This window comes from Trachemys scripta, chromosome 14 (assembly GCF_013100865.1).
Source record: "Trachemys scripta elegans isolate TJP31775 chromosome 14, CAS_Tse_1.0, whole genome shotgun sequence".
NCBI classification, from domain to species: domain Eukaryota; kingdom Metazoa; phylum Chordata; order Testudines; family Emydidae; genus Trachemys; species Trachemys scripta.
In genome coordinates, this window is record NC_048311.1 from 40,749,392 (window position 1) to 40,759,533 (window position 10,142).

Sequence of the window (10,142 nt, forward strand, 5' to 3'; positions counted from 1 at the left end):
TTTCAGAGTAGCAGCCGTGTTAGTCTGTATCCGCAAAAAGAAGAACAGGTGTACTTGTGGCACCTTAGAGACTAACAAATTTATTAGAGCATAAGCTTTCGTGGGCTACAGCCCACTTCTTCTTCAGAAGTGGGCTGTAGCCCACGAAAGCTTATGCTCTAATAAATTTGTTAGTCTCTAAGGTGCCACAAGTACTCCAATCCGTAATAGAGTTTTACTGATCATTATGGCAAATGATCAATAAAGGCAATGATTAGTCATTAATAATCAGTCATCAGTCCTTATTATGATAATATCAATTAGTAATATCCCTGACCAACAAAGGCATTGATTAGTGACTCATAATAATTAATTATCAGTAAATAATGTATTAATATTAATAATTGATTAAAGTATTGATAAGTAACTAATTAGTATAGACAGCCAATCATATATCATTATTAACCATTATTATAAACTATAAACAATGGCATGGATTAGTAAGTCATAATAATTAGTCATTGGTAAATAATTTATTAATATTAACAATTGATTAAAAGTATTGATAATTAGCTATTATAAACAGCCTATCATATATCGTTATTAACCATTATTATAAACTATAAACAAAGGCGTTGATTAGTCAGTAATAATTAGTCATAGTAGATTAATGTCATTATTATAATTGATTGAAGTTATTGATTATTTACTAAATAACTGATCGCCAATTAATAACACAGCTTCATATTTCATTATTACGAACTCATTAAGAAATTGATCAGTTGGTAACTACTAATAAAAATCAGTTGATATCAGTTTTCATTACCACTGATCAATAAAGGCATTTATTATCCACTAGATATTAATCACGTGTCCATAATGAATCATTAATCATCATAATAATCCTTGCTTTAGGGTTTATTTTAACCAGTCGCCCAAAACACCAACACATTTCTTAATATTGCAGCCAACAGGAACTCCGCATTAGTTCAGTGTTATTAACATTATATAATTGACCGAAATTCATGTGTTATTTTTAGACTAATTAATAAACAGCAGATTACCATTCCATTCATATTTGCAGTGCGAGTCCATTCTTAGGCCCTGATTGTCCACTCTCTGGGGCAGGGACTCTCTGATCCATGTGTGCGGCTCATGGACCATTGTTCTAGTGCTACTGTAATACACCTAATAAATAATGTACAGCACCTAGCACTGGGCCCTGGGCCATAACTGGGGTGCCTACGCGCTACCGTAATCCACCTAATAAATAACAACAACAATAGATTTGTGCTGATCTTTAAGCCTGAATAGTCCGATTGACTTTGGGCATCTGCTGGGCATCTGCATACGGGCAGACAGCAGCCGTGCCTTCGGCCTGGGTATTTTTAAGCAATCTATCTCAACTGAGAGATCATTTCTGGCTCAATTCTTTTTATAATGAATCCATCATATTATTGGGCAACATGCCAGCGAGAGCGCTGGGGGTGAAGCCTGCACTTTCCGCCCCATGATACGGAAAGAACGCGTGTGCGAAGGTTGGTGACCGATCGCTCTCTTCAGGGCAGCGCCGTGTGACTGGAGAAGCGCCGTAGTTATGTTTCAGAAAGGTGGAAAAAGTGACCCGGTCAATTGCAGGCCTGTTAGTCCAATCTCAGTTGGAGCCGAGGCTTAAGAACGAAATGTGAAGACGAGTATGATCAAATTCCCGGAGGTAAATGGAAGAGGGGATGTAAACCCAAGGGGGATTGTGCCAGACTTGCCAGACTTCCTGCTTTGAGACAATAACTGATGCTTTAGATAAGAGAAGTGCAGTAAAGTTATAGGGTTGGCAAGGACCTCAGGAGGTCATCTAGTCCAACCCCTGCTCAAAGCAGGACCAATCCCCAGACAGATTTTTACCCTAGTTTCCTAAATGTCCCCCCTTCAAGGACTGAACTCACAACCTTGGGTTTAGTAGGCCAATACTCAAACTACTGAGCTATCCCTCCCCCCCAGATAGAGATTGGATATCCTTGGACTTCAGGGCAGCAGTTGACGTGATGCCACCTGGGGAAATCGTAGTTAAATAAGAGAAGATGGGGAACTGGGAGGTGGGTGAAGAACTGTCCAGCGGGGTGACTGCAGCGGGCCATGCTGGAAGGTGAATTATCGGACGGGAGGTTGGCTATGAGTGGAGTCCCTCAAAGATCGGTCTTGGGACCAATCTTACTCAAGGTCTTCATTCCTGACTTTGGCGCAAAAGGCCCCTAGGGGTGCGCTAACGGAATCTGCTGGGCAACATTGGAAGATTATACAGGAAGATTTGGACGGCCCTGAAGGCTGGAGTGACAGAAGAAATGGGATTGCAACCCTGCCCATCCTTGCTAATAGCCATTGATGGACCGATCCTCCAGGAACTTAGCCAGCTCTTTTTTGTACCCAGTTATACTTTTGGCCTCCACAACATCCCCCGGCGAGGAGTTCCACAGGTTGACTGTGCGTTGGGTGAAGAAATACTTCCTGTGGTTTGTTTTAATCCTGCTGCCTGTTAATTTCATCGGGTGACCCCTGGTTCTTGTGTTATGGGAAGGAGTAAATAATACTTCTCTATTCACTTTCTCCACATCAGTCATGATTTTATAGACCTCGATTATATCCCCCCTCAGCCTGGCTGAGCCCTTGTGGGTACCGGGCTGCTCCCCCATGCCCAAGAAAGAAGAATTTGGACAGGATCAGGGGTAGGGAAGAACTTACAGGGATGCCCAGCTAGGGGTGCCAGAACAGGGGAGCGCAGGGGACCAAGGCCCCATCACTTTTTACTGGCCATGAGGGCGAACTACTGAGGGGGAAAGAGGGGCTAGAGAGGAACGAATGGGGGTGAGGTCTTGGGGGAAGCGGTGGTGCGAGGGTGGGGACAAGAGGCAGTGTGAGGGCAGAGCCTCAGGACAAGGGGTGGCGTGAAGGTGGGGGCTTGGGGAAAATGGGCAGGGGCAGGGCCCCAGGGGGCGGGGTGGGGCCACAGTTCCGGACGCTGGGGTTAAAGCTGAGAGGAGGCTGGGAAAAACAGACAAGGGTTTGGGTTCTGTGTTAAGGGGAATCCAAACCGTCCTGCCCCTGGCGCAGCCAAAATTCATGCCTGCTCTCCCAGCCTGGCGCTCCTCACATCCCCACACTCTACTGGTGCCCCTCACGCCCAACCTGCAGCCCCCTTCAGCGCCCAGCGTAGGGTTATCAGACAGCAACAGTGAAAAATCGGGGTGGGGGGGGTAATAGAAGCCTATATAAGAAAAAGACCCAAAAATCGGGACTGTCCCTATAAAATCGGGACATCTGGTCACCCTAGTCCGGCGTGACGGGACCCCGATCTCGGTGACTCTGTGTGTGGGCAGCGCCTGGCCCGCCGGGGCCTCGATCTCAGTGACTCTGTGTCTGGGCAGCGCCCGGCCCGCCGGGGCCCCGATCTCGGCAACTCTGTGTCTGGGCAGCGCCCGGCCCGACGGGGCCCCGATCTCAGTGACTCTGTGCCCGGGCAGCGCCCGGCCCGACGGGGCCCCGATCTCAGCGACTCTGTGTCTGGGCATCGCCCGGCCCGACGGGGCCCCGATCTCGGTGACTCTGTGTCTGGGCAGCGCCCGGCCCGACGGGCCCGGATCTCGGTGACTCTGTGCCCGGGGAGGGGGGACCCTTGGTGCCATGGTCCGGCCGGGCACTGGGACCCAGCAGACTCCGGAGCCGGGGCTGGGTTCCTGCTCTCGGCCGGGGGCTCTGCTGGGTCCCGGTGCCCCGGCCCGGCTCCGGCTGCTGGGAGCGGGCCTGGCCGCGGGTTCCTGCCGGACGCAGAGCGCAGCGCGCCCGCCCCTTGCGCCCAGCTGCGGGGATGAGAACGAGAAGCAGGTACCGACTCGCCCGCGCCCCGGGCAGCAGCCGGCTCCGGCATGGGGAGCCGCACGGGCTGGCGGGCTCCGGCCGCCCCGACTCCGCCGCCCGGCACCGCAGCGGCCTGCCCGGGGGGAGGCGAATGTCAGGGGAGGGGTCTGGGGCAGCCTGGGGACGGGGGTCTGGGCTGTGCGTGAGGACGGGAGTGTGGGGAGAGAAGAGACACCGGGACACCGACAGACACAGGGACACACACGCAGATGGACACAGGGACGCACAGACAGACACAAGACACACAGTCAGACCGACATGACAGGGATACACAGATAGACACAGGACACATAGACAGACAGGAAGAAACCGGGATGCACAGACAGATGGACATAGGGACACACAGACAAACAGACACAGGACACACAGACAGACACAGGATACACAGACAGACACCGGGATGCAGAGACAGACAGATACCAGGATGCACAGACAGACACAGGACACACAGACAGACACCGGGATGCAGAGACAGACAGATACCAGGATGCACAGACAGACACAGGACACACAGACAGACACTGGGATGCACTGACAGATACGAGACACACAGACAGACACACAGTGGGATGCACAGACAGACACAGGGACATACAGACAGACACCGGGAGGTACAGACAGACAGATACCAGGATGCACAAACAGATACAGGACACACAGACAGACACACACTGGGATGCACAGTCACAGGGACATGCAGACGGACACAGGGACGTACAGACGGACACAGGACACACAGAAAGATAGACACAAGGACGCACAGACAGAGGGACACACAGACAGAGACACAGGACACACACAGGTATGCACAAACAGACAGACACAGGGATGCACAGACAGACACAGGGATGCACAGACAGAGGACACACAGACAGACATAGGCAGGCAGATAGACACAGGGATGCACACACAGACAGACACAGGACACACCGAGACAGACACAGGGTTGCACAGACAGACACAGGGACACATAGATAGAGGACACACAGGACACACAGACAGACACACCCATGCCCATTCCATCTCCGCCCCCTCCCTATCTGGCAGGCGGGCAGGGCCCTGGCTCTGATGCCCTACACCCACCGCTCTCCCTCCGCCTGATACAGCTGTCTCAGAAGCTGCCTGCATCCAGCCCTGCTGCCACGGGAGAGGCGCCCCTCCTGGCCCCTATCAGGGCGGCACAGCATGTCAGGAGGTGCAAGGCGCTGCACATTCCTGATCACCTTCCTAGGTGCAGGCATGGACACTGGCTAGGGACGGGGGGGTATCTGTGCCCTGGAGGGACAGGTGCCCAGAGGGAGCAGTGCAGGGAATGGAGAGAGCTGGGGAGGGCAGGTGTGGGGGGCACTGTTATGGAGAGGGGAGAAGGGGGAATTGGTGGGGGGCCAGAGGGAGAAAGGAGGGATGAGAAGGAAGGTGGATTGGGGGACAGGAGCAGGAAGCTGTTGGGAGTGGGACTCAGGACTCCTGGGTTCTATCCCCTGCTCTGGGAGGGGAGTGGGATCTGCTGGTTACAGCAGGGGGGCTGGGAGCCAGGACTCCTGGGTTCTCTCTCCAGCTTTGCAAGGGGAGTGTCGTCTAGTGGTTGCTAAAGATAATAATGCCAATTTAATAGCCTTAGACTTCTGCAAGTTATTTGACTTGGTACCGCACGACATTTTGATTAAGAAACTAGAACGATACCAAATGAACGTGGCCCACAATAAATGGCTTAAAAAAACCCTGGCCAACTGAGAGGGCTCAAAATGTAACTCTTAGCAGGGAATCATCACGTGTTTCTAGTGGGGTCCCTACGGTTCTTGGCCCTACGTGATTTAATGTTTTTATCAATTGCCTGGCAGAAAATATAAAATCACCGCTCAGGTTTGCAGATGACACAAAGACTGGGGGCTTGGGGAATAATGCAGAGGCCATGTCACTGACTCAGAGCAATCTTGTCTCTTGGAAAACTGGGCGCAAGCAAACGATGCGTTTTAATTAGGGCTGGCAATTCATCGCAGTTAACTCACGCGATTAACTCAAAAAATTAATCGTGATCAATCGCAGTTTTAATTGCACTGTTAAACAATAGAATATCAATTGAAATTTATTATGAATATTTTTGGATGTTTTTCTACGTTTTCAAACATCCATTTCAACACCGAATACAAAGTGCACAATGCTCGCTTCATATTTTAATTTTTAATTACATATATTTGCACTGTAAAAACGATAAAAGAAATAGTATTTTTCGGTTCGCCTCAGACAAGTCCTGTAGGGCAATCTTCTCACCAGAAAGTGCAATTTACAAATGTAGATTTTTTTTGTTATGTAACTGCACACAGAACCAAAATGCTGTAAAACTTTAGAGCCTACAAGTCCACTCAGTCCTACTTCTTGTTCAGCCAATCGCTCAGACAAACAAGTTTGTTTACATTTACGGGAGATAATGCTGCCCGCTTCTTATTTACAATGTCACCTGAAAGTCACAACAGGCGTTCGCATGGCACTTTTGTAGCCGGCGGTACAAGATATTTATGCGCCAGATATGGTAAACATTCATATGCCCGTTCATGCTTCAGCCACCATTCCAGAGGACATGCTTCCATGCTGATGATGCTGTTAAAAAATAATGTATTAATTAAATTTGTGGCTGCACTCCTTGGGGGAAAATTCTATGTCCCCTGCTCTGTTTTACGTGCATTCTGCCATATATTTCATGTGATAGCAGTCTCGGATGACGACCCAGCACATGCTGTCCGTTTTAAGGACACTTTCATTGCAGATTTGACAAAACGCAAAGAAGGTACCAATGTGAGATTTCAAAAGATAGCTACAGCACTTAACCCAAGGTTTAAGAATCTGAAGTGCCGTCCAAAATCTGAGAGGAACAAGGTGGAGCATGCTTTCAGAAGGCTTAAAAGAGCAACACTCCGATGTGGAAACTACAGAACCCGAAGCACCAACAAAGAAAATCAACCTTCTGCTGGTGGCATCTGACTCGGATGGTGAAAATGAACATGCGTCGGGCCACTCTGCTTTGGCTCGTTCTCGAGCAGAACCTGTCATCAGCATGGCCGTATGTTCTCTGGAATGGTGGTTGAAGCATGAAGGGACATATGAATCTTTAGCGCATTTGGTACGTAAATATCTTGCGACGCCGGCTACAACAGTGCCACGCGAACGCCTGTTCTCACTTTCTGGTGCAATGTAAGCAGGCAGCATTATCTCCTGCAAATGTAAAGAAACTTGTTTGTCTGAGCAATTGACTGAACAAGAAGTAGGACTGAGTGGACTTGTAGGCGCAAAAGTTTTACATTGTTCTGTTTTTGAGTGCAGTTATGTAACAACAACAAAATCTACATTTGTAAGTTGCACTTTTCCGATGAAGAGATTGCACTACAGTACTTGTAGGAGCTGAACTGAAAAATACTATTTCTTTTATCTCTTTTACAGTGCAAATATTTGTAATAAAATATAATAATATAAAGTGAGCACTGTACACTTTGTATTCTGTGTTGTAATTGAAATCAGCATATTTGAAAAAGTAGAAAAACACTGACAAATATTTATAACACATTTCAATTGGTATTCTATTATTGTTTAACAGTGCGATTAAAACTGCAAATAATGTTTTTAATCGTTTGACAGCCCTAGTTTTAATACGGCTAAATGCCAATGTATCCAGCTAGGAACAGAGATGTCGGCCGTGCGTGCGGGCTGGGGGACTCTCTCCTGGGGAGCAGCGACTCTGACAAAGATTTGTGGGGGGGCGTGGTGGATAATCAGCAGAACAGGAGCCCGGTGCCATGCTGTGGCCAAAAGACCTAATACAATCATGGGAAACGGGAATCTCGAGTAGGCGCAGAAAGGTTATTTTACCCCTGGATCTGGCCCTGCAGCCAGGGCTGGCTCCAAGCACCAGCCCTCCAAGCATGTGCTTGGGGCGGCACCTGGAGGGGGGCGGTGCTCACCCGGGGAGAGCGGGGCCCCGCCCAGGCTCTCCGCCCTCCTCCCGGCACTCCGGACGCCGGGGAGAGCGGAGCCGCGGTGGGCTCGCTGCCCTCCCCTGGCGCTCAGGCCGGCCGGGAAGAGCGGGGCCGCGGCTGGGCTCGGCGCTCTCCCCTGCCACGCTCCTCCTCTCCAGCTATCAGTACCTCCCTGGGGAACAAATATTTACTAACTGGCTCTTCAGTCTAGCAGAGGAAGGTCTAACACCGTCCAATGGCTGGAAGCTAATGCTAGACAAATTCCGACTGGAAACGAGGCGTCCCTTTTTAACGGTGGGAGTAATTAACCACTGGTGGATTCTCCATCACTGACAGTGTCGGGGGCGGGGAGTAGATGACGGAACGATCCCGCCCTGGCTCCAGGGTAGATGGGACCCGCTGGGGCGTCTCCGGCTCTCAACCTGTCCCCTTGCCCCGCAGCGATGGCCAGGTAGGCGAACGGAGTGCCGACACAGCCGCCGGATGGAGCCAGCCCAGCGGAGGGAGTGGGACAGCGCGCAGCGGGGCAGCCCGCCCTCGAAGACGGCAGAGGGAGGCGAGGGCCACCCTGGCAGCCACGCCTGGCAGGACCTGGAGGTGACGGGGATCTGGCCAGCCAGTGCCCGCTACGCCCAGCCCACGCCCAAATGGGGCGAGGCTGCAGCCCGGGGCAGGCGGCCGGAGTGCCCGGGGGTGTCGCGGGCCCAGCCGGAACCCCCCAAGCCAGGCCCGAGGGCGACGTGGGGTCCCAAGCTGCACTCGGCCCTGACAGGGTGGCCCCGGGCTGGGGACCCCCCACGAGCCCCGCCCCCGAAGCCACGGGGCCCCTATCACAGCCGGCTGGCCGGCCCCGGCTGGCTCCTCCCCCCGGAGGCAGCAGGAGCGGGCGTCCCACCATCGCCCCATGAGGGCCAACCGGAGGACAACCTGCTGCTGATCGACGCCCAGGGTGTGCCCTACACGGTGTCCCGGCGGGACTTGGAGGCGGGGCCGGCCCCGGTCCCCCGGCGGGCGCACTGCTGTCCCGTGTGCCGGCGGGCCTTCCTGTACCTCTCGGACCTGGAGCGGCACCGCATCAGCCACTCGGAGCACAAGCCCCACCTGTGCCGGGCCTGCGGCAAGGCCTTCAAGCGGGCCTCCCACCTCCAGCGGCACCGGCACATCCACACCGGCGAGCGCCCCTTCCGCTGCGCCGTCTGCCAGAAGGGCTTCCGGGAGTCGGGCGAGCTGCTGCGGCACCAGCGGGTGCACACGGGCGAGAAGCCCTACCAGTGCCCACTCTGCCGTCTGCGCTTCACCGAGCGCAACACCCTCCGGCGGCACGCCAAGCGCAAACACGCCCGCGAGGCCTGCTACCAGGGTGCCGGGCCGGGCGCCTGGGCCGACGGGGGCGAGGGCCGGCCCGGGTGGGCAGGGGAGGGCAGCCAGGAGGTGGGGCCCCCCTGAGAGCACCGGCGGCCCGGGGGGATGGAGCGAGGCTGGGGGTGAAGCCCCCTCAACTGCACTGGGCTCCCTGGGGATGGGGGGCATTGGGGATGGAATGAAGTTGGGGGTCCCTGGGAGATGGGGTCACTGGGGATGGAGCAAGGCTGAGGTTCAGCCCCACCCCAGCTGCACTGGGATCCCAGGGAGAAGGGGGCAGGGACCCCTGGATCGTGCCAGGTCCCAGGGGGATGGAGTGAGGCTGGGGGTCAGGGCTGCTGCCCCTACTGACTGTCCTGTGTGATGCCATGACCCCTGGGGATTCAGTGGGCGGGGCAAGGAGCCACCCCCCCCACCAGGCACTATCCCTCCGGGGATGTGGGGAGGAGGGAACAACTGTGTCTGGGGGGGCGGGGGCACATGAAGGGAATGACTGTGTCTGGGGGGGCGCACATTGTCATACTAAGATGCTGTCCCAGGCGCTCACCCAGCGGACTCAATAAAGATGTTGGCTCTGTATGGCCGTCTGCAAACTCCTTTGGGGGGCGGAGGGAGCAGGGGGTGCCCATTTGGGGGGGTGGGCCGGATACCAGAGTAGATGGGTCTGTGGGTTTGATCTGGGGGACAGGATACCAGGGTAGATGGGCCCGTGGGTCTGATCCGGGGTGCAGAGAGGGGGCAGGATACTAGGGTAGATGGGCCTGTGGGTCTGATCCAGGGGAGATGGGTCTGATCAGAGGGGTGGGGAGGGGTAATAAGAGAAGGCAGGAGAATGATGGTTCATTTTGGGGGAGGGGGATATGTGGAAAGGGGAGGGGCGCTGTGTGGTTGGGGATGGGGGGGCGACTCGTCCAGCTGTGGCCC

The 10,142-nt window shown here is 53.6% G+C and overlaps 1 protein-coding gene across 1 annotated transcript; it reads left to right on the forward strand.

The window, feature by feature from the left end:
• The first annotated feature begins 3,639 nt into the window (after positions 1-3,639).
• On the forward strand, positions 3,640-9,787 carry LOC117887798 (protein bowel-like). Its single transcript, XM_034790528.1, has 2 exons — positions 3,640-3,855; positions 8,298-9,787. The coding sequence occupies exons 1-2, from the start codon at positions 3,655-3,657 to the stop codon at positions 9,300-9,302; spliced, it is 1,206 nt and encodes a 401-aa protein (XP_034646419.1). The 5' UTR covers positions 3,640-3,654; the 3' UTR covers positions 9,303-9,787.
• The last annotated feature ends 355 nt before the right edge of the window (positions 9,788-10,142 follow it).